The sequence below is a fragment of the Myxocyprinus asiaticus genome, chromosome 6, assembly GCF_019703515.2.
Source record: "Myxocyprinus asiaticus isolate MX2 ecotype Aquarium Trade chromosome 6, UBuf_Myxa_2, whole genome shotgun sequence".
In the NCBI taxonomy this organism is placed as follows: domain Eukaryota; kingdom Metazoa; phylum Chordata; class Actinopteri; order Cypriniformes; family Catostomidae; genus Myxocyprinus; species Myxocyprinus asiaticus.
In genome coordinates, this window is record NC_059349.1 from 48,239,244 (window position 1) to 48,264,574 (window position 25,331).

Here is a 25,331-nt window from a genome sequence, read left to right on the forward strand (position 1 = left end):
TAGATCATTTTTAAGTAGGTTCTACTAGTACCTTGCAACATCTGAAACAAAAAGGCTAATACATTTAATGCTGACATGTAAAATATGATTAATTTATCAGCACCACAACCGGTCAACCCCGTCAAATTTTCTGTTTGATGTGGGTGACAAGTGAATATATAGAGCTGAAAATCAGTTTGAAACCATCCTGTTTTTATTTAATTCACTCATCAATGTGAATGCTATATTTGCCAATATTTGTAATAAATATTTTACATGACAGTACACATTGGTTTTGTATTGGACTATGTTACTTTTGGTCGATCAGTATTGCTTTTCCAATGAACAATGCCCATAACTAGAGGGCAGAGTCGATATAAATGTCTTAAAGACTAATTTAATAGTAATTGAGATGCACACATATTCACTGAAATTGACATTTTGACTTTTTTGGGCACTAATTATTCAACATTCACAATAAATATTTGAAAACAAATTGGGCATTATCCATTAACAAGGTTGTTGGTAGATTATGGAACTGACATGGGGCACTTCAGTTAATGGGTTGAGAGGACATCGGCCGATAACCTCAAAATGACCAAATATCGGCTGATATATGGACCTATCACTATTGTTGACCCATATTGAGAGATACCAAGGAAAACACAAATTTTTAACAGTTTACTCCAAATATAATTCATGGGTACATAAGCTTGTTCTCTCAAAATGACCAAATATCAGCTGATTTATCGGTCTATTGGCCGAAAACCTCAAAATGACCAAATACTGGCTGATATATCAATCTATTGGCAGATAACCTCAAAATGACCAAATACTGGCTGATATATCAGTCTATTAGCTGATAACTTCAAAATGACCAAATACTGGCTAATATATCAGTCTATTGGCCGATAACCTCAAAATGACCAAATACTGGCTGATATATCGGCCTATCACTATTGCTGACCCATATTGAGAGATACAGTAGCAAGGAAAAAATTATTCTCCAAAAGTAATTCCTTGGTACTCACACTTGTTTTTTTCCACTTTTGTGGCCCATTTTGTCCCATATCTCAAGAATCAGTGCAAGGAATTCATAAAAAGATATTTAGTATATAATTGTATTACCTTTTGTTACTCCCCAATGACTCTAAAAGTGCTGAATCCTTGCTTCGGCCATTGGAACTCCCAGAAGACTCATTTCCATGGGACTCGTTTCCATGGGAATCATTACCATGTGACTCATTACCATGGGATTCCGTTCCACTCCCACTGGATCCACTACTCTTCATCTCAACATCCTCGTGCAAGGAATGTGCCATCTTTCGGTTGCTGTGCAGTGAGGCCGGTGGGTCCTGGCTGCTGTCGCTGCCTTCCGACGCCAGGCCAAGCTCGGCCCCCTCTGCAAAACTGCCCATGCAATGCAGCGTCGCCATGGAACTACAGCCAGCCGCCTCCTCCTGCCCCTCCAGGGAGGAGAACAGGTATGGTTTGGAATCCTCAGACATTGAACTGGGTTTAAAGAATGGAATCCGAGCAGATTATCTTCATGGAGGAGCATTCAAAGGGAATTTAGATGAGTGCTGGTTCCTATGATAATAAAAACAGACAGAACATGAGTAATTATATTGTACATAGCAGAAATAATGTAGCATTGTCATACATGTTAACATATGAAAACACTTGTCCTAAGACAGGTGTCAGTAAATTCTTCCTATTTGCGATTCAGGCAGTTCAGACCATGGGCCCCAATCTGCCTGGGGCAATACGAAGTGGTCCAGGTAAAAGTTCTGAATAACTTACAAATAACTTAAATACAACAACAATGGCATAAATAAAAGCAGAACACATGTGCACACACACACATACACACACACAAGAAAACAGAAACACAATAATCTGCATAATTTATTAATGCCACGGTACATCGCTGGGAACTCAAAGTACCGCATCTATCGAACACAGGTACTTGTAGTGCTTTCTCATTGAAAGAACGTTTGTTGGGCCCAGTTGGGCCTATTTTCAGGATTTTGCCAAGGGCCCCAGAAGTAGGGATGGGAATTGTAGGGAATTTAATGATTCTGGTTCCAATTCCGGTCCTTAACAGATCCAATAATGATTCCTTTAGTACTTTTGAAGAGGAAATATTTGGAAAGAAGAAAAGCAATTCTTATTAGATTTACTACCCTCAGCAATCTATTACTAAATTATGAGATCATTTAATCTTTTCATAATATATACAGAACACATTCTTGCAAATGGTGTTTACAAAAACTTTTTAATTACCATATTTATTCCCTCATTTTTATAAAATACCACTAATTTCAACAAAACCCATAATGTGTATCTTTAACATCACATTAGCATATCAAGGAATTACTCACAAGCCTTAAGTAGCTGACCAGCTAATAAGAGTCACTCGTTCGGGAAGAAGTGCTGTATGTTTTGCGTTGCAGATTCAAATGAATGGCTGCGAAGGAAAAAAACTGTCATTTTCCACGGAGTATTTTAGCACGGTGTTGCATCTGCATTGCCGGAACAATGCATGTTCGAAAACCGTTAATGGAAGCAAAAGTCGTGAAAATCCTTCAGTTCCGGTTTAAAAAAAAAAATGGATTCTGGGTTCCCAACTCTATTCACAAGCACACTGCCTTTCCCTCCCTTAAGGCATACTTATGCACATCAGAAGAAACAAGGGCAAGATAAGGTAATCTGCATGCAATTACAGCACTGGAGAGACCATCAACATCTGTAGTTGCATGTTCTTTCCCTATGAGCATATCAACAAAAGTAGAACAGCATTAGGTTGAAAGAGTCAAACTCTCTCATGATACTTCATCGCAACCTAGCTGGTACATCAAAGCAGAGCATAAAAACCCAGTCTGATCTATTACTGTGGTACACAGTGGTAATATATGAGCAGGTGAGCCCCTGTCTGGAACCCAGAGTCCAAGCTGAGCGTTCAAAGGTCGGCGACCCTGGCGTCCCCTGACTGTGTCTGTGCCTTGTCCTTTAGCCAGACAGAGCTGGCATTTCGGCTTTAATAACTGCCCCTTCAAAGGATTCTTCCCAGCAAGTGCACATAAAAGGTGTTAGACAACTGTCTGGACCAAAACAGGCTCAGACTGGTTTTCATCCCTTTATGTTCTGAAGGTCCCATGGAAATTGCAGGGTAAAATATATACTCTAATCCCTTTGCCCTAAAGAAAGAAATAAAGGCCTTTGTCATCTGACCCTAAGCAAAAGGTTGAGCCAAGTCTGCTAGTTAGGGCCTGAGATGGGCCATATTAAGGAAGGACACCTTCAGGCTTTTAGAGTAAAGCCATGGGCCTCTCTACACTCTTCCAGGTTTACCTCTGCTTTACCTGAGAGCTAAAAATACAGCAGAGCTGACAGTGAGTAGAGTAAGTTACAGTTAGTGGATTACCTGTACGAGCAAGAACAAGATCAGATTCACTGTGCAAAAACTGGTACGCTATATCACGTTTACCAATTATATTCTGATTATGAAAAAATAATATGAAAATGTATGTTAGACATACATACTATATATATTAGCGGTCAACCGATGCCAATAAATCAGCCAATATTCTGACTTTTTTAAATCATCAATTAAAAAACCCATATCAGTCCACCACTACTATATATTCAAACAGAAGAAAATAGAAAATAGAAAGAATGACAGACAAATGGATGGACCGATGAATGGATGGAAAAAACAGATAGATAGAACTATAGATAGATGGATAGATAAAACGATAGAAATAATTATAGACATAGAATGACAGATAGATAATAAATAGAACAGACAGACAAACAGAATGACAGACAGATAGATAGGCAGAACGAATGACAAATGACAGACAGATCGGCAAAACGAAAGACAAAACCACAGAGATAGATAGATAGATAGATAGATAGATAATAAATAGAATGACACAGATAGAATGACAGACAGAACGACACACAGATAGATGGGCAGAATGAAAGACAAAATGACAAAATGGTATATAGTTAGAAAGACAGAAAGACGGAAAGACAGACAAAATGCACACAATGACAACAAAGTACAGACAGACAGATAGATATATAGATAGACAGACAGACATATAAACATACAGATATACAGATAGATACATAATTTATAGACATGCATTATTTAAGCATAGAGGTCACACAAAATGAGTACCTGCAACCCCTTCAGCCGTGACTAAATTTGCAATATGGCACAGCCTCGAGTGCCTTATTGCTTTTATAAAACGGTTACCACAATATAAAAATATTAAGTACACTAATGTTTATTAAAATTGTATGTTTTTAAGTAAACTCATTAAATGCCATCCTTCTGTAAGAAAATAAAGTCCCTGTCTGACACTAAATGGAAAATTGCTATCCAATGAAAATAACTGTCAGCTATGGGTGATGCACAGTGATACAAATAGCCTAGTAGCACTGTAAAAGGGCATAATTGTGCTTTATTTTGAACAAAGCCAGACTATTGACCAATCAGCATCTAGAACCAAAATCATCCATTTTTATAAAAATGAATTTTGTATATCAGTTGTATATGATCGTTTGACAAGCTTGGCACGAGACAACAACTTTTTCATGATTTGTACTACCTTGTGCCCTACCCACATCTCACCAGTCTGACATGTATGAAGAGCCCCAATGACATGTTTATATGTCTGGCAGACTGCCCAGCGTTACCTAGTAACCTAAAGGGCAATGACACTGCAGTTACCTTTGGATTTTGAGTCATGCAATGAGTGACATATTTAAACCGGCCAGACACAGTGTGACACCGCTGATAAGAGTTAGATAATGAAGCAGCAGACTGACTATATTAAGTTAGTATTCCATGTAGGCCTATTGATATGGGCATAACCTGATTATGTAAATCTCACCACATGTGACTTTCTTTAGAACCTTTGACATTTTTATGCTGTGAGAAACCAAATGATGTGCCAGTGGTATTGCTGTGGGTCTTTTATTTCATCAAACCTGAAAACTGTTTTAAAGGGATAGTTTTTCCAATCGTCTACTGTCCAGTTTTGTTGAGCCTGTGCCCACTGCAGCCTCAGTTTCCTGTTCTAAGCTGACAGTAGTGGTACCCGGAGGGGTCCACAGAACTGCCGCTCACAGGTTGTTTTTGCTCACCATTCTCTATACACTCTAGAGACTGTTGCACGTGAAAATCCCAGGAGATCAGCAGCAACAGAAATACTCAAACCAGCCTGTCTGGCACCAACAATCATGCCACGGTCTAAATCACTAAGATCACATTTTTTCCCCATTCTGATGGTTGATGTGAACATTAACTGAAGCTCCTGACCCATATCTGAATGATTTTATATATTACACTGCTGCCACACGATTGGCTGATTAGATAATTGCATAAACAAGTAGATGTACAAGTGTACCTAATACAGTGACTGGTGATATACTGTGTATATATATATCTATATGTTTTAGGTATACATCTTTAACTAGGCTATAACCTCTTAACCTTTCTGACAATGACTGAGACCCTTTTCTCTTTCTTGTAGTTACAAGGTAATTCATGTGGAATACACCCGAGTCTGTGATCTTACAATGTCGCATTACATGGACTTTAATAAAACCCTTGAGGTCTCCTGCTGTTATATTTGTCCACTAAGGTCCATGCAGAAGAACACGCTGCAACATAATTATAGCAGGCAGACTTTTATTGAAGCCTCTTTCTAATACAATCAAAGGTGATAAGTAGATAATTAATGGTCCTAGGTAAAGCACACTGCCAGTCACATGGGAGCAGTCTGCTGTCTGGAAATCCATGACTTGCAAAAACTAAACAGAAGAAACCATTTTACACACAAAGCACACCTGCCATCTGAACAAACCACGTGTAGCTATTGCAACAGACTCTAAGTCAAAGTCTTCTCAGAGAGTTTATCAAACACAGAATCAATATCAAAAGTCAACTTTTTGCAAACTCAATTTCTCAGGGCAAGGCAATAATATTCAATATTCGAATTTAATTGTGATATAAATTTCACTTTAGGAGCCAATTCATTAACCTCTCGCTGTCCTAAGTAAACATAGACAACTAAAAATAGCCAGTGCTCCAAGTTCACTGCCAGCAAGGTTTAAACAAGTCCAATTTCACAAGTGCACTGCTGAGCCAGCACTTTGGTCCATGTTATCCAGCATTATTTACAAGAGCATCTTGAGTGCTTTAATGGAAGCAAGGAAAATCATTTATACAAAGAAGTTAACAATGCCTAACCATAGCCTATTTAGTCGTTCACATCTTTGTTGCATTCCAAATATCAAACTTTGTTAAAATATTGCTCATCACCAAAACCACAGAATATTGGACAAACCCAAACATAATGGTGTATAACAGTGTTTCCCAACATTGTCTTATGCACCTCCACATACCCATCAGTAAAGCTGTAGTACATATACATGTAGGCTAAATAATAAGTGTAAATTGTAGTAAACCAATGTTTTGAGTCGTGAATTCATCAAGTCTCTAAATTAAACCTCAAATGATTGATGTTTACACATTGAGGTTTTCAAGTTCTGAGAAAGATTAAAACACCGAGATCGACAGTGTTCCGTGATGTCATGTAATCCTGTCCTATCAGGTCATGGCCTAGAACACACTCTTTGAAAGTAGTTCAAGACTTTTAACAGGCAGCACTACACAATCAGTTCACCATTCGTCACACATGTGTGCTTCTCTGAACTGTTCATTCCTCAAGCGGAATTTGTTAAAACTGTATAAGATCTGTAAAGATTCGTGGCCTACAGTCGTCAGTTACAGTAATTTGTTATATCAATAGATGATGTAGCGGTGAAATGTGTACATTTTTTGTCAAAATGTTAAAATAGGCCTACTTTCTTTTATCCCAGTTAAATATGAGTAAATTATAAGCTGTAGTTGTAGGTCCATTCCCCCAAAAAGTGTAAAAAAAAAAAAAAAAAAAAAAAAGGTGTAAAAAAATAGTTTGTGCATCCTGATCACATAGCAACATTGGCTGAACCAATGGTGTGAATTTGGGGCAGAACTATCAGTTTGTCAAACCAATAGCAGATGGTGGTAGGGTGGCTGGGTATTAAGGAAACCTATTTAAAAACAGTAATTATTTTTGCTATTCTGTTCAGTGACGCTAGTGGTGCATAAATTACACACTTCAACGTTAAATGTGTTGACTATGCAATATGCAAGCTAATTTTGTATACTTTCATTTTGCAAAGCAGTAGAGCTCTCAGGCTTATCATGTAGGTGGGAAAACAAAACAAAAAAAACATTTAAAAGTATTTTGTTATTGTAGCGAACTGGTAGAGCATGATGCTGACAACACAAGGTAATGGGTTAAATTCCCAAGGAATGGATGTACTAATAAAATATACACCTTGCACTGGAAGTCGCTCTGGATAAATGCACTACCAAATGCAAAAATGAAATTATAGCCTAAAATACTGTTTGGGAACATTGTTAATTCACTACATGATTTATTTTGAGAATAAAAACTTCACAAATAATCTCCACTTCTTTGGGTTGTAAATAAATGTGGAATTTACATGAAATCCAGTCACTCTAAAGAAGGCTTAGTTTGGGAAAACAGAAAATTGCTGAAAACCTACCTGGGCGGACTGGCCATCAGGAGAAACGGGACTTTTCCCGAAGGGCCGCGATAAGCTGAAATGGGCAGCGATATGCAGAAAAGGACAGTGACACCCCCCCCCCCAAACAACTTTTGGGCCAGTTACTATGTAAAATCCCAGGCCGAATTTTCTTCCCAGTCCGCCCCTGGCTGTGTGTGCATTCTAGTGGATGCCCTTTTGAAAATGGTTCAGCACAGTGATTCACCAAAACGAAATATCCTGATGCAGTGATGTACAGTAGTTGCTTGAGTGACATCTGCCATTACATAATACTAAACCAAGTCCTTCTGGTAGTCATATTCCAAAGTGCCCTTATAACAGCTGTTTGGTAATAATGCAGGGAGCAGGCAGCTAACAAAACCTTTCTAAGAAGACATGTGTGATGGAATTGTGGTTATACAAGGTGTGGAGACCTCCAGATTAGATTGTATAAGTGTTTCATACTTCTGTTATGTTAAACCTAAATTCAATAGTAAATAGTTTTATTTACTCTACGCATTATGGAAATGACTAGCCGTGTATTTGGGAACTTTTGAAGCCTTCATTTTTCAAGTGTTTCAGACAGGAGATATAGATTGGAGACCAAACTAATTTAAATTTATTTTATTTTAAAAACTCTTAAAAAAAATAATTTGCTTGCTACTACTTTTTATTCATTGGTTCATAGTCAAAAGTTTGGACACATTTGTGATCGTAAAAACCATTTGATCTAAAGACTTACTTATAAATGTTTTAATTAAGTTCTGTAGACAACACTTGTGCCTACATAACAATATGTTCATTTGTGTAAATTCATAGTTTTGATGACTTTATTATTATTATTATTCTAAATCAAAATCTGGTAAATAGTGCCAATACAGTGTTTTTCTTTGAAGACACTGAATGTCTTCCATTGGTCGTTCAAACAGATGGTACCACGCCAAACTTAAGCCAATGTTGAGTGTTACAGTGGAAAGGGGTGAAAAAAATCAACCTACAAATGGTTTAAATGTCTGCATAATAAACTGGGATAAAAAAAGTATTTTAAAAATCAAATAATGAATTACACAAGTCACCTTTAATAATGTAACTCTGAAGTTTACATGGTGGTAAGCACTTGTAATAGTTGAAAATGTGCACCAAATGAAACAGCACTGTGAAAACTCAAATCACACAAGTTTAATTCTTGCTAAATGATGGAACCATTTAGAGAAAGCACTTCATCACAATTACAATTTTGCGAATGACTTGCAAACAAGACACATAAAGAGACCAGATAATACAGCAAACTCATTAAATCTGAAACTGTGATAATACTGTCAATTTCAAAATAATTAGATCCTGTTTAATCTAATGCCGTGACTATTTCTGCTTCTTGCAAAAAATCAAAGCACTCAGCTAAGTTGTAACTTAAAAACAGATAACATCTTTAAACGCTTGGACTTTTCCACTTTGACTTGATGTAGTTTGCGTGTGGCCCTGAGCCAGGACTGTTCTCTAACTACATAAAAATGCGCCTTCGTGCGTCATCACTTTCAACACTCCTACTGCCAAGCTACGGAGGCTCAGTCCCAATAGCCAATCCGGTTTCAACTGCCAACACATTACCAAAAACTGCTCATCCACTCTCTCCTTTTAAGCCACATACAACATCCCAGATCTGAAACCACAAGAGCTTTATTTTGAATAAAAGTGCACAAAGCAATCCCTTTTATCTGTTATAATCCATATACAGAGGGTTACTATGCATGTACCATTGATAGAAGTTGTTAAAATGAGAATCTTTATATTCTGTAATCATTTACTCATCCTCTTGTTATTCAAAAATCCAAACCCATTTGACTTTCTGTCTTTCGTGTAACACAAAGGAGACATTAGGCAGAATGTTAGCCTCAGTCACCATTCACTTTCATTGCATCTTTTTTTTCTATTCAATGAAAGTGAATGGTGACTAAAGAACAAAGAATACTTTGGTTGTCCACGTTGCTGATCGGAATGCAAACAGTATGCGTGATGCAAATTTAGTCATCAGCACAGTATGTGATTTTCTCGACACACGGTCAGTCCTCGTCTGTGCATATAGTCGGTTCATGCCTTGCTGTTGACTGTACTAAAAGAGTATCACAATGCAGTTGTAGTGCGTAAGCATCAAACTATGGCTGGGTATTGCCTGGCACCTCACGATACGATACGTATTGCTATACACGTCACGATTCGTTATATTGCGATACATCACAATATCATTATTTTGATTAGATTTCAAATCAATTTCAATTTGGTATATTTCAATTATATACTGATGCTGATGAAGAGTGTGTAGTTCGAATAATACATCAAACAATACAAATACATCACGTACTTGTCTCTTGGTGAGTGACCAATAGTGACAATAGTGTGCCAACTTTTTTTTGTGTGCTTACATGACATGAATACACAAATAGGTTAATATAAATATTGATACATGGATCTAAAGTTTCCTTACAAAGTTACAAAAGCATGAAAAAACGTATCACAATATATCGATATTTGTACACTACATGTGATAAAATAAAAAAAGGTAAGACTTTTCCAATAGCTCATATCACTCAAAAGATCTAGGAAATTATTAGATCAAGACCAATATATCGGTTTTACTGATTAACTGGTGCCGATAGTTGCTTTTGGGAATTATCGGTTATCGGTACAAATCTATGCTGATAGTTGCCAATAGTTTTTTGTCATTTAAAAATAAGAGTCCCTGTGTGTTTCGGGCTTGTTTATACCTAAAAGTTGTTATGCACCAAATCTTTATTTTTTCTGGTTTTATTGGGATTTTCATTGAACAAACTGCATCTGGTATTTTTTTCATTTTGGACTATTTCTCTTTGTTTGCCATAGTAAAGAAAGAATAGGACATTTGTTTTACATTTTATAAATCGTTTTAAAAAAACTATCGGCCAATTAATCACCTTTCCCCAACACCTTAGTTATCGGTATCAGCAAAATCCACTATCGGTCGACCTCTAGAAATGATTTTAAACCCATTGTGATGAGTGCATTTACAGGTGAATTTGCTTTGCGTCAGTAGTCTGTTTTTTTTTAAAGCACAGGTAGGGAAAGGTGTAGAAAAATAATTAAGAGCAAAGCAGTGTGGCATTTCAAAAGCACATGCACAGTTTATGTGCTCAATACATTAGAGGCAGATTAAGGTATCTGGAGCACCTCTTGTAGGACTAGGTCTGTTTTAATAACCTGTAGGACATCCCCTCCCTGCCGAGTTCAAAATCAACAATACAGTATACTATGCTAAAACTGCAAAATGTGTGGATAATTAACAACTTTAGACTTTAAACAATGTAGGTCATAAATAAAAACAATCTGTTGTTCTTAAGAGAGGTTAATGGGTGTTTAAATTATTAATCATTTAATTTTTTATTAATAGCTTAACTATTTTAATGATTTTTTCTTGCCACTGTGGCGTTTTGGAACAAATTATATATATATATACACACACACACACACACACACACACACACACACACACACACACACACACACACACACACACACATATATATATATATATCATCACATTGTAGTCAATGGAAAGTATGTGTTATAGGCTACTACTACGCTCCCCCGTTAGCAAAAGCCCCTTGAAAACAAGAATAGTGTTTCCTACCTGACAACTTAAACAGACTTCCCTTAAAGACTGAATGTCTCAGACCGTCCTGTCCGGCAAAACTGAAAATATTCCTGAAATTCCAGTCTCGGTTCAAGCTGCAGCATCACCGTTTGACACAGTTCTCTGATGAACGGCCCTGTAGCTCTCCAGCGCGCAGCATGACCTGCATTCAAACCCCGCCCTAACCCCCTCCCACGGCGCATTCCCATTGTCCAATCAACACGTATTTCAATTTTAGAAATGCGGAAGTGACAATGAACGCACGGTGATTGGTCGCGAGCGCTGCCAGTCTCTTTGCATAAGCGCGTCAAACATCTCACGTGGACACTCATAGCCAGTGACGGCGTGCGATATATATGGGCAAATCAGAAGTAAGCAGGGAAAGCGAATGAATGGGACGGTGACGGGGGTAATTGTGGTTGGTCCGGGGAAGCCGAGTACGCTCGAGTGTTATACAAACGCTTATACAAGTGTGTGTGCAGTCAATGTGGTCTCCCTGTGAATGCGACAAAGAAGCAGCCACTTTGCATGTAATGATTTATTTATATCATAGAATGTTTAGAATAGATTGGATGTGTGGACGTGCGTTACGTGTGCATGCTTAAAAAATATTACAGATATTATATGGACATATCAGTATGTATACATAAACTATAAAAGTTTGGTAACATTATGACATTTTTATGCTTAAGAAAATAATAATTGTATTCACTGAGGAATGGATGCTTTAAATTGATCTAAATTGACCACTTGCTGAAATGACACCTTATAGGCATTCTAGCTGTCAGTTCATCCTAAATCTTCAGGTAAAGTTTCATCCCAAGTTTCAGATGTGGCTTTTTCATTAAAAGTCTGCATAAAATGCCAACATCCTGAGTCTGCTCTTCACTGTTGCAGATTAAATCATTGAAGCTGCCAGTTTAGGACCTGCGAGGGGTCTGTTTCTCAAACTGGACACTCTGATGTACTTGTGTTTTTGTTGTTGTGCATCTGGGCCGTCCACGTCCCTCTCTATCCCGGTTGGGGTGCTCAATACTTCAGCAGCTAAAAGAAGACAATGTGTTGTGATGACCATACTTCATTAAAGGGATAGTTCACACAAAAATGAAAATTAATTAATCATTAAATCACCCTCATGCCATCCCAGATGTCTATGACTTTCTTTCTTCAGCTGAACACAAACAAAGATTTATAGAAGAATTTCTTAGCTCTGTAGGTCCATACAATGCAAGTGAATGGTGGCCAGAACGTTGAAGGTCCAGAAAACATATAAAGGCAGCATAAAAGTAATCCATACTACTCCAGTGGTTAAATCCATATGTTCAGATGCAATATGATAGGTGTGGGTGAGAAACAGATCAATATTCAAGTCCTTTTTTACTATAAATCTTCACTTTCACCTCTTTTGTTTTTGGTGATTCACATTCTTCGTGCATTTTGCCACCTACTGGGCAGGGAGGAGAATTTAAGGACTTAAAAGGACTTAAATATTGAACTGTTTCTCACTCACACCGATAATATCGCTTTTGAGGATATGGATTTAACCACTGGAGTCGGATGGATTACTTTTATGCTGTGTTTACTGTATATGCATTTTGGACCTTCAAAGTTCTGGCCACCATTTACTTGCATTGTAAGGACCTACAGAGCTGAGATATTCTTCTAAAAATCTTCGTTTGTGTTCAGCAGAAGAAAGAAAGTCATACACATCTGGGATGGCATGAAGGTGAGTAAATGATGAGAGAATTTTCATTTTTGGATGAATTATCCCTTTAAGTAGAACAACTGTTTTCAGCCGTTCTAACAAAAATAAATATTTCTTATCAAATTGGCATATTAGAAACACTTCTTAAGGATTACGTGACATTATGTGACTGGAGTACTTACTGCTGAAAATGGGGCTTTAAAATCCCATGTTAAATAGAATTTTAACCTGTTAAAAACAGTTTCGATCCATTTAAATGAATGCATCTGATGTGAAGAGAAGCGTCAATTTCTTTCGAGAACAAAAATGTAGTATTTGCAAACTTTTGAAGGGTAGTGTATATTACATACAAATGTTGTTTATTCTTTGAACATTGGAAGATATTGTTTGGATATAGGCCTAATTTAAGTTAATTCCTATTCAAAATAATAACCACTTCAACAAAACATGTACTATTTACTGTTTATTTCAATCCCTTTTGGCATTTCATAACAAATCATAGATATGTTATTTAATACCATCTCAAGGATTTTTTAAAATTCTTTTTACATTCTAGATCAAAGTATCTCAAAAATGACTTGTCTTAGTTTGCATGCAATTACCTTATGAAAATGTTGCAGTGCAAAACGACAAAAAACAGCCAGTCCCGTTTCAACTGCCAACATTTCAGCCCAGCCTAACACATTACCAAAAACTGCTCGTCCACTCTCTCCTTTTAAGCCATGTGGCCATACAACATCCCAGATTTGAAACCACAAGAGCTTTATTTTGAATAAAAGTGCACAAAGCAATCCCTTTTATCTATTATAATCCATATACAGAGGGTTACTATGCATGTACCATTGATAGAAGTTGTTAAAATGAGAATCTTTATAATCTGTAATCATTTTCTCATCCTCTTGTTATTCAAAAATCCAAACCCATTTGACTTTCTGTCTTTCGTGTAACACAAAAGGAGACATTAGGCAGAATGTTAGCCTCAGTCACCATTCACATTCATTGAATCTTTTTTTCCATTCAATGAATGTGAATGGTGGCTAAAGGCCAAAGTATACTTTGGTTGTCCACGTTGCTGATCGGAACGCGCACAGTATGCGTGATGCAAATTTAGTCATCAGCACAGTCTGTGATTTTCTCGACACACGGTCAGTCCTCGTCTGTGCACATAGTTGGTTCATGCCCTGCCGTTGACTGTACTAAAAGAGTACCACAGTGCAGTTGTAGTGCGCATGCGTCAAACTATGGCTGGGTATTGCCTGGCACCTCACGATACGATACATAAATATTATGATAAAAACTATCACGATATATATCGATATTTGATTGTACTGACACGGCCCTATGTCAAACGCATTCATATTTGCTTGCGGTCAAAAGAGTATTCTTTAAAAGGCAACGTGGTCGACCTGGCACGATCCGATACGGAACGCAGAAAAATGAAGTATACTACAGCCTTGAGGCCGTCATTCTCTCCAAAATCGCTTTTTAAATTCCACAGATGAAAGTCAAATGGGCTTGACAGAACATTAAGGAGAAGGAAATGATGACAGGATTGTAATTTTGGGGTGAACTATCCCTTTAAAAATGTAGAACTATGCCAAGTAATGATTATGTGTTGGTTGGTGTTAGAAACTGAGGCTCCACGAACTGGAGCATATGATGTTCAGTTCCTTATTACGTCATTGCTGCACACACAACCCTTATTCCGGTATCTCTATAGAGCATCACCAAAATATATCTAACAATTCTCATTTGGATCAAGCTCAGGCTCAGCGGAATTTATTCATTCACTGCCTTGGCCAATGGCCACACAAACAGATCAGAAAAAATACAATAAAAACCTTCTGATTCCACTCTAATAAGACAACATCTGGTAAATAAACACAGATGTTGGATGATATCAGCAAGATCATAACATGACAGTCATTACTTTTCATTACATTTGTAAGCTTTAAATCACTAAACACAGTTTTACTGTTCATTCTTACAAATAATGATTAAACGTCACAATGGAATATGGAATAATGGCCACTACATGTCACGAAATATGCAAATAAAAAAAGTAAGACCTATCCAATAGCTCATATCACTCAAAAGATTTGGGAAATTGTTAGATCTAGACCAATATATCGGTTTTACCGATTAATTGGTGCCGATTGTTGCTTTTTGGAACTATCGGTTATCGGTAAAAATCTATGCTGATGGTTTCCGATAGTTTTTTCATCAATTTTTAATTTCAAAATAAGAGTCCCTGGTGTGTTTCGGGCTTGTTTATACCTAAAAGTCTTTATGCACCAAATCTTTATTTTTTCTGGTTATTATTGTGATTTTCATTGAACAAACTGCATCTGGTATTTCTCTTTGCCTGCCATAGTAAAGAAAGAATTTGAAAAGACATTTGTTTATCATTTTATAAATCGTTTTTAAAAACTATCGGCCAATTAATTGGTTCTAGGCCTTTCCAAACACCTTAGTTATCGGTATCGGCAAAATCCACTATCGGTCGACCTCAAGAAATGATTTTAAATCCATTGTGATGAGTGCATTTACAGGTGAATTTGCTTTGCATCAGTAGTCTGGGGTGTTTTTTAAAAGCACAGGTAGGGAAAGGTGTAGAAAAATAATTAAGAGCAAAGCAGTGTGGCATTTCAAAAGCACATGCACAGTTTATGTGCTCAATACATTAGAGGCAGATTAAGGTATCTGGAGCACCTCTTGTAGGACTAGGTCTGTTTTAATAACCTGTAGAACACCCCCTCCCTGCCGAGTTCAAAATCAACAATACAGTATACTATGCTAATACTGCATGCATATATATATATATATATATATATATATATATATATATATATATATATATATATATTACATGCACAAATACTAATAAATTGAATAGAATTTAATTTAATAAAATCAAACAATCTATGAGCATATCAATAATGTAATGATGTAGTACATACTCATAGCACATATGATGAAAAGTTTATAAATGAAAAGTTTTGTCAACATAATAGCATCTCTAAAACGTGTGGGCAATAGGGGACCAATTACAGCATCACTCATCAGTCCAACCCCTTCTGAAGTGTGTAACAGTTGTTACAGCAAGACATTATCTAATACATGATTCTCTACCCGTGACAATGTTATATACAGTCTGCACTGCACAGGTTTGCCACACAATACGTAATGTTGGGTTTTTACTAACTTTAAGTAGTGAAGAAGCAAATGACACTAGTATTAAGACTACTGGCCTGCCCTAATAACTAACAGTTTTCCAATTTTCTTGATCATTTCTCCTCGCAAAACGTTATTGCAGTCTCAGATATTTGAGTGCATTTAAACTTATCTCTAAACTATTAAAAAATAAATAAACTATTCGTTTTAGGATAAATAAGCAGAACAAAACTGTAGTGAGATTTTACTCTGAAGATGACCCACTCAGTGGAACAGTTATGCAACGCAAAAGTTTTATTGTAAAAAAAATAAATATATACATATATGTGGCATACAAAACGACTGAATCGACGAGTATTACATATGTGACCGTGTATAGTAAGTAATACAGTATGAACATTATTCTCTTTTCACTGCAAACTTGTTTTTGAGCATCGCTCACATTGTAGTCAAAGGAAAGTAGGAGTGTTATACTACCGGTCCCCCGTCAGCAAAAGCCCCTTGAAAACAAGAATAGTGTTTCCTACCTGACAACTTAAACAGACTTTCCTTAAAGATTGAATGACTCAGACCGTCCTGTCCGGCAAAACTGAAAATATTCCTGAAATTCCAGTCTCGGTTCAAGCTGCAGCATCACCGTTTGACACAGTTCTCTGATGAACGGCCCTGTATCTCTCCAGCGCGCAGCATGACCTGCATTCAAACCCCGCCCTAACCCCCTCCCACGGCGCATTCCCATTGTCCAATCAACACGTATTTCAATTTTAAAAACGCGGAAGTGACAGTGAACGCACGGTGATTGGTCGCGAGCGCTGCCAGTCTCTTTGCATAAGCGCGTCAAACATCTCACGTGGACACTCATAGCCAGTGACGGCGTGCGATATATATGGGCAAATCAATAGTAAGCAGGGAAAGCGAATGAATGGGACGGTGACGGGGGTAATTGTGGTTGGTCCGGGGAAGCCGAGTGTTATACAAACGCTTATACAAGTGTGTGTGCAGGCTGTGTCTCGTTTCGAAGGCTGCGGTACACCGAGCGTCCTCCTTTAAACAAATCGGCCTTCCAAATGAGACGGCCTTCGTAGGACAAACGGAAACGGAACGTAACATGGTTGACAGCAAGCCACTTGAAGTGAGAAGGGAAAAGTCCCTCTGGAAGGGAATGTATGAGGTTAATTTCGGGAGAGTTGTAAAGAGAAAAGAAAATAGATTTTACAGGTGTAATTTTAGTCTAATACTTTATTTTAATTATAATTATACATATTATATACTCTGCACCCATCTACTGAGGTACTTCAACTTGGGAATTAACATTATTTGTGTTTGAACATTTTTAGACATTTCTGTTGAAGCAAAGAATTGTGGGTTGTGAGTGCCCACGAAGGATACACCTCATGCATCCTCCGAATTCCCCTGAGAGAAGGTTGCATTCGAAGTGTCTTACTCGCTTTTATGAAACGAGACAGCCTCGATGACGTATGCGGCCGAGAAATACGATCTCCGGAGGACGCAGCCTTCCAAATGAGACACAGCCAATGAATGCGTCAAATGAGACACAGCCAAATCCTTCCTGTGAATGCGACAAACAAGCAGCCACTTTGCATGTAATGATTTATTTATATCATAGAATGTTTAGAATAGATTGGATGTGTGGACGTGCGTTACGTGTGCATGCTTAAAAACTATTACAGATATTATATGGACATATCAGTATGTATACATAAACTATAAAAGTTTGGTAACATTATGACATTTTTGTTTAAGAAAATAATTGTATTCACTGAGGAATGGATGCTTTAAATTGATCTAAATTGACCACTTGCTGAAATGACACCTTATAGGCATTCTAGCTGTCAGTTCATCCTAAATCTTCAGGTAAAGTTTCATCCCAAGTTTCAGATGTGGCTTTTTCATTGAAAGTCTGCATAAAATGTCAACATCCTGAGTCTGCTCTTCACTGTTGCAGATTAAATCATTGAAGCTGCCAGTTTAGGACCTGCAAGGGGTCTGTTTCTCCACAGTTTTTGCATATGAGCACAGAGTCAGTCATGATACGGATATGGAGCAGATGGGGTCAAGGGCCTTGCACAAGGGCCCAACAGTGGCATCATGGCAGTGTTGGGGCTTGAACCCCTGACCATCTAGTCAGTAACCCAGAGCCTTAACCACCAAGCCACCACTGCCCCAATGTGTTGTGATGACCATACTTCATTAAAGGTATAGTTCGCACAAAAATGAAAACTCTCTAATCATTTAATCACCTTCATGCCATCCCAGATGTCTATGACTTTCTTTCTTCAGTTAATCACAAACAAAGATTTATAGAAGAATTTCTTAGCTCTGTAGGTCCGTACGATGCAAGTGAATAGTGGCCAGGACTTTGAAGTTCCAGAAAGCATATAAAGGCAGCATAAAGTAATCCATACTACTCCAGTGGTTAAATCCAGATCTTCAGATGCAATATGATAGGTGTGGGTGAGAAACAGATCAATATTTAAGGTGTTATATATTATAGGTCTATACATTGTTTGAGAAATCACTTTTAATTTGGGATTATTAGTGCACAAAACAATAAACAAGTATGGAAAACTCTCTTTCACGCTCTCATTCTGTCTCTTTTTTTTTCTGTGTTGGATCTCCATCTGTTAGAAGATGCATCAGATACAGTATATTACCATGTGCCAACAGTATAATCGTGTTTTTGTTATTATTATTATTATTATTATTATTTAAATATACTTTTTAAAAATTGCACAGGCATTGTTCTGTTCTGCCATTTATGGATTTATAACCTGCTAAAAAAGTTATTTACTTTATGAAAAGGGTAAATAACTATTTTATTCTTTGGCAAATTGTTAGTTGTACCATCTCATATTTAAATGACAGCAGTAACATGTTTAACCTGTTTATCACAAAGAAGATACATAAGGCTTTTTCAATGATCGTTCTCTCACTTCATTTCCTTTTACAAACAGTACTCACAGAACTCATCCTAAAATATTCTAATAACATCAGATGGTGCAGATGGCTTCTATCTCTTTAAGACTGGGCATCAAATCACACCAGACCGTTTTTCAGAATTCACTGAGATATAGATACACTCTCATTCCCTGTTTCTGAAAACATTAAGCAAAATCATTGCCACCATAAGTCCTTTACACTCTCAGCTATGAAATGAGAGGCAGAAGGTATTTTGTTTTATAAAATGAAGATGTATGAATTATTGACTGGAACTGATCATTAGTGTGTTGTCTACATACTGCCAGCATTTTCAGAGTAATCCTTAACTCCAAATGTCAAAAATAATATTTATATTTTATTAATATTTCATATGATTTGATTCAGACAGCACTTGTGTACTCTACTTTAATGATGTAATTTAAATTAATCACACTCTTGTGATTTTCTATTAAGACTGAGGCCCCAGGCACAATTGTCGTACAACCCAAACGCTAATTGCCTTTATGGACCGGTGAGCGAATTCAACAGACACTCTCAAACTTATAGAAACAAAATCACATACAAAATCATAGCAAAATTTCATTTCCCAGCATTAGCATCATCACAGTATTGAACTTCGTTATATTTGCTTTCAGTGCAGAAATAGTAGATCAGACTTATAATCAGATAGTAGTCTGATTGATCAGCATACATGAAGTGACTAAGTGTAAATAGGCCCAGGGAAACAGAAACAGGTATAGCTTGACAGGACATTGGATGGTGGGCTCAATGGTGTTGAATCCCAAAACACAATCTAAATTTGATTGATAGAGAAATTACAAGTGCATATTGACAGGAAACACTTTGTTCCCATCATGCCAGAAAATGCCATGAGTCACTGCTTTTGAGTGACTGTCTCTTAAATTGCCAATTTTTTCAGATGTTCAACAGATCAAGGCTGTTTTAGCCGTGTTTGAGTGTGTTATGAGTTGTGTTCTGTCTCTGGCTTTGTGAAATGCTGTGAAAGTGACGCACGTTGTCAGCTGTGGGCCAAAACATTTAAATAACCAGGCCCTTGAAATAGAGTGACGCATTTTGCAGTGTTGCAGTGTTTTCAATGAAAAGTGCACTTCAAATTACAAGTTTTTTTATTATGTGGAAAGGTACCATTTGTTTCAGTGAGTTTTATGAATACTGAAATCACACTGTTTGGCTCTGATCCAAAATCTAATGAGTCATCTACATAGGCAGCATTTTCACCGAGCAGGAATACATTAATTTACAGAGCAGTTGCAAATGCATAAATAATGTTATGAGATGAATATTTAAAATGTAAAATTATGAATATAGTAAAACAAAATGATTGAAAATATGAATGAATACTCAACCTATGGGGACTAATCTTTCAATAAGTCAACCTCCCAATTAGATTTGCAGCCAATGCTGCAGCGGATGTAACCCGATCCTTCCGACGGGTGAATATCCGCAAAGCCGCGGGCCCAGACGGCATTCCGGGCCGCGTCATCAGAGCATGCGCGAACCAGCTGGCTGGTGTTTTTACGGACATTTTCAACCTTTCCCTCTCTTTGTCTGTAGTCCCCACATGCTTTAAAACATCCACCATTGTGCCTGTTCCAAAGCAATCAAAAATAACTTGCTTAAATGACTGGCGTCCTGTTGCTCTGACCCCCATCATCAGCAAATGCTTTGAGAGACTAATCAGAGATTACATCTGCTCTGTGCTGCCTCTCTCTCTTGACCCGCTGCAGTTTGCTTACCGCAACAACCGCTCCACTGATGATGCCATTGCATCTACAATACACACTGCTCTCTCCCACCTGGAAAAAAGAACACTTATGTGAGAATGCTGTTTGTAGACTACAGCTCAGCATTCAACACCATAGTGCCCTGCAAGCTAGATGAGAAACTCCGGGCTCTGGGCTTAAACAGCTCGCTGTGCAGCTGGATCCTGGACTTCCTGTCAAGCAGACGCCAGGTGGTTAGAATAGGCGGCAACATCTCCTCATCACTGACCCTCAACACTGGAGCCCCACAGGGCTGTGTTCTCAGCCCACTCCTGTATTCCCTGTACACACATGACTGTGTGGCAACACATAGCTCCAATGCCATCATTAAGTTTTCTGATGACACGACGGTGTTAGGTCTGATCACTGACAATGATGAAACAGCCTACAGAGAGGAGGTGCACACTCTGACACACTGGTGTCAGGAGCACAACCTCTCCCTCAACGTCAGTAAGACAAAGGAGCTTGTGGTGGACTTCAAGAGAAGAGATGGAGAACACAGTCCCATCACCATCAATGGAGCACCAGTGGAGAGAGTCAGCAGCTTCAAGTTCCTGGGTGTCCACATCACTGAGGAACTCACATGGTCCATCCACACTGAAGTCGTTGTGAAGAAGGCTCATCAGCGCCTCTTCTTCCTGAGACGGCTGAGGAAGTTTGGAATGAACCGCCACATCCTCACACGGTTCTACACCAGCACTGTAGAGAGCATCCTGACTGGCTGCATCTCCGCCTGGTACGGCAATAGCACCGCCCACAACCGCAAAGCAAAGGGTGGTGCGAACTGCCAGACACATCATCGGAGGTGAGCTTCCCTCCCTCCAGGAAATATATACAAGGCGGTGTGTGAAAAAAGCTCGGAGGATCATCAGAGACTCCAGCCACCCAAGCCATGGGCTGTTCTCACTGCTACCATCAGGTAGGCGGTATCGCAGCATCAGGACCCACACCAGCCGACTCCATGACAGCTTCTTCCCCCAAGCAATCAGATTTCTGAACTCTTGATTTCCCACGATTAAAATACATCAGCACTGCACTTTATTACCCTTACTCTTATATCTCACACCGGACTGTCATAAATTACATTATTATTATATTATATTCTCTCTTAACAACTGACTATCAACTGACAGCCTGAATGTCAATACAGTACAATACTGTACATTCTATATATACTATATATACTTTTTTATTTTTTATTTTTATTGAATAATGTGTATCTATATAGTACGTATTGTATACTGTACAGTGTATGTTATTATTTGTATATTGTTGAGTGTAATTATGTGTATATCAGATGTTTAAATTGTGCTGTGTTAATTTGATGTTATTGTAAATTGGTACTGTCCTCATCACTGTCACGACTGCTATGTTGATCGGAACTGCACCCAAGAATTTCACACACCATTGCACTTGTGTATATATGGCTGTGTGACAATAAAGTGATTTGATTGATTTGGGGAAATGTTTAATGTTACTTGAAAATGTGACATTTTAGTGCATTTTTATCTTTATATTGTGGAAGCCTTTTTCTATTAAAGAAATAAAGCATTATATTGTGTACATATTGTTTTGTTTTCTGTCCTAAGATGTAAACAAATGCATTTTGACAGGAAAATAAGTATATATGGTGTCAAATGTCAGCATTTTTACAATCTGTGATTAATTGCGGTTAATCTCGATTAACTACAAAAAAATATGCAATTAATCACGATTACAATTTTTAATCAACTGACAGCCCTATTGAAAACACATAGATTTTTCTATGTTTTTGTCTCTCATCCACACTGGAAAGGCACTTTTCTCAAACAAAATCTGAGACTTTCAAAAACGCTCATATTCATAACCGCATACTTTGGAAAACTGAGGTGTTAGAAAGCTGAAAACGGAAGTTTCACACATAAACAGATTAGTGTGGATGTGGCCTAGATTAATTTAAGAAGTTTAATACTTAGGGTTAGGGGTTTAGAACAATCCCTAAACAGAATGTCTGAGGAATATAAATAGGCCTACAATTCTGCTTTGCAAGGCCTACTTGGCTGAGAACACACATATTCAATGTCTCTCTCTCTCTCTCTCTCTCTCTCTCTCTCTCTTTTATAACCAAGTGACAAGGTTATCTTAGACCTTTCACATGTTATGTCATATGTTTGACCTAATTTGATCAATTTGGAAATTACAGATCCATTCTCATAACATACTCTTTGTAAAATGACTCTCTTTGTGGCCTCTCTCTCTCTCATAGGAAACAAGGTAAAATAACACAGAAAAACTGTGCACTCAGTCTGGGTCTCCCTGTTAAAGGGAATCTCCGAGGAGACTTCAGGCAAACAATTAGCTCTGGATAGGATTTAAACGTCTCAGATTCTTCTGCGTTGTAATAAATGCACTTTTAAACTGGTCTGAAAGCTGTTTCTAAACAATCTAGTCTGAGTGTGCATGGGGAAAAAGTAAATAACACGTTTTATAAAAGAGCACATTCCGCACAGTTTGTACTTTACTCATGGCAGTTTTCCCCTGATGAGTTCCTTTTGTTGCCTGGCATCTTTTCACGTTTTTTTCACTGTCTGCTACAACTGTCTGGAATGGGGAAAGGGGTGTTGTCTTATGGCTTCAACCCTTAGCATTATATCACCTACCTCTTTTATAATCCAGCAGACATGAACAGGAAGGAAAGGCATTGTGCCTGGTGAGATCATGCTGTCTGTCTCCCAGCACTACCCCTCCATTCTCTTTTCCATAACCAGTAGTGGATTTAGGCATGGGTGACATGTGCAGCATGTTGAAGCGGGTTTTGCACAGGGCGCCATACAATTTAGAACCACCACTGCACTTAACAGTGGAATTTGGAGAAAAGCAAGGAGTATTTCCTGATCTGTTAAATGGGATAGTTCTTCCAAACTTGAAATTTTGTAATTTACTCACCCTCATGTCACTCCAAATTTGTATGACTTTCTTTCTTGCGTGGAACACAAAAACACAAAAAAATCTAGCAGAATGTCCAAACTGCTCTTTCCCTAGTCACTTTTCACTTTCATTCAGGGCCATAAACACAATAAACTTTGAGGAGTTTAGGTTTTGGCAAGGATAGTGTCATATATTCTTAATGCAAATATTATTAGGTAATAATTTAAAATCAATTTAAGATTTTCTAAATAATTTATTTATATCTTTAATTAATTCTGAATTTTGTACAGCATCCCCTAAGAGTCTTCTTTTATAAGAGAGACCATTTTATTTTGAGCATGTCTTGTCAGGTTTGTGCTAAAAAAAAAAATGAGCCACCAGTTAAAGGAGTAGTTCACTCATTTACTCACCTTTATGTTGTTCAAAATACTCCAAAATTCCATAGAATAACATTTTATAGTGAGCAGGAGCTGTCAAGCTTCATAAAGGACAAATACTCTAAAGCACTATTAAAGGTTCAGTATAAAGACATCATAACAGTAGTTCAAATGACAAGTGCACTATATTCCAAGCTTTCTGGGGACATACAACAGCTACAGTATGTGTTGTATGGACTAATGTTATAGTATTTTTTATTTTTCTTTCTCTTTGGACCTTGACAGCAGTGGTCTATATGAACTGTTTTGGTATGGAAAAGAGCAGCATTAGGATTCTTGAAGAAAATATTGTGTTAAGATTCTACTGGGAGGAAAAAACAATGAGGGAAAACTTGAGGGCAGTAAATAATTTTGTGCATTTTCTTTTTGCTAGCCAGCTGACACAGTTCACAGTTTACAGATACTTCAATGATGAAAAGAAATTCAAATTATATCAATCTTTTCTTTGAGACAGCACAAAAAAAGAAAAGAAAAGACTGAAAAATTGCTAGCAATGCAGACAGTGTTTGTCTTGTACTGTGTGAACTTTAAAAATACATGCATCTTTTGAAACCAGAAATTATATAATTTTGGGCCTTTATCGCATTTCAAGCCTTTATTCAGAAAATTATTGCATTCAGCGCCTTTACTATATTAAAGGACCAAAGAGAGCCATTATATTTGTGACCTCAACACCAATTTTCTGTCTTTTACCGTTAAAATGACAGTTGATATAGCCTTCTATTAGTAAGATGGCAACATAATAATGTACAGTTCATTATGAAGGTCTCAGGCTTTTCTTTCTATTTCAAAATCTTTCAGAATAGTGATAAAGCCAAAATCCATTTCCATTAGTTGCTTGCCAGACCTATTTGCTAGTGTTTAAAAAGTGACCTTTCTTATCATTTGAAAAACTAGCATTAATAAGATTCTGGTACTTTGGAGCAGCTGAAAGCTGTGTAGCATTCTTGTTGTCATGTCTACCAGATCTTTAAGTAGCCTGAAATATTGGCATGCAGCTTTATTTTTTTTAATTTATTTTTTTTGAACTAATGAAACATGATTGGCTAAATGCTATGCTTAACTTCAATCTGGTCTGCCTTCCT

The 25,331-nt window shown here is 37.5% G+C and overlaps 1 protein-coding gene across 5 annotated transcripts in view; it reads right to left on the reverse strand.

Annotated features, from left to right (window-relative positions):
- The window catches only part of LOC127442059 (period circadian protein homolog 2-like), a 48,478-nt gene extending 31,648 nt beyond the window's left edge, over positions 1–16,830 (reverse strand). For 4 of the 5 annotated variants that reach the window (XM_051699749.1, XM_051699747.1, XM_051699746.1 and 1 more), the window contains exons 1-2: positions 16,685–16,830; positions 1,108–1,569 (exon numbers count right to left, since the gene is read on the reverse strand). In XM_051699749.1, coding sequence (XP_051555709.1) covers positions 1,108–1,487 — 380 coding nt within the window. In that variant the 5' untranslated portion in view covers positions 1,488–1,569; positions 16,685–16,830. Of the gene's footprint in view, positions 1–1,107; positions 1,570–11,275; positions 11,418–16,684 lie in introns of those variants that run through there. The other variant, XM_051699745.1, reaches the window with a different exon arrangement.
- Positions 16,831–25,331: the final 8,501 nt, after the last annotated feature.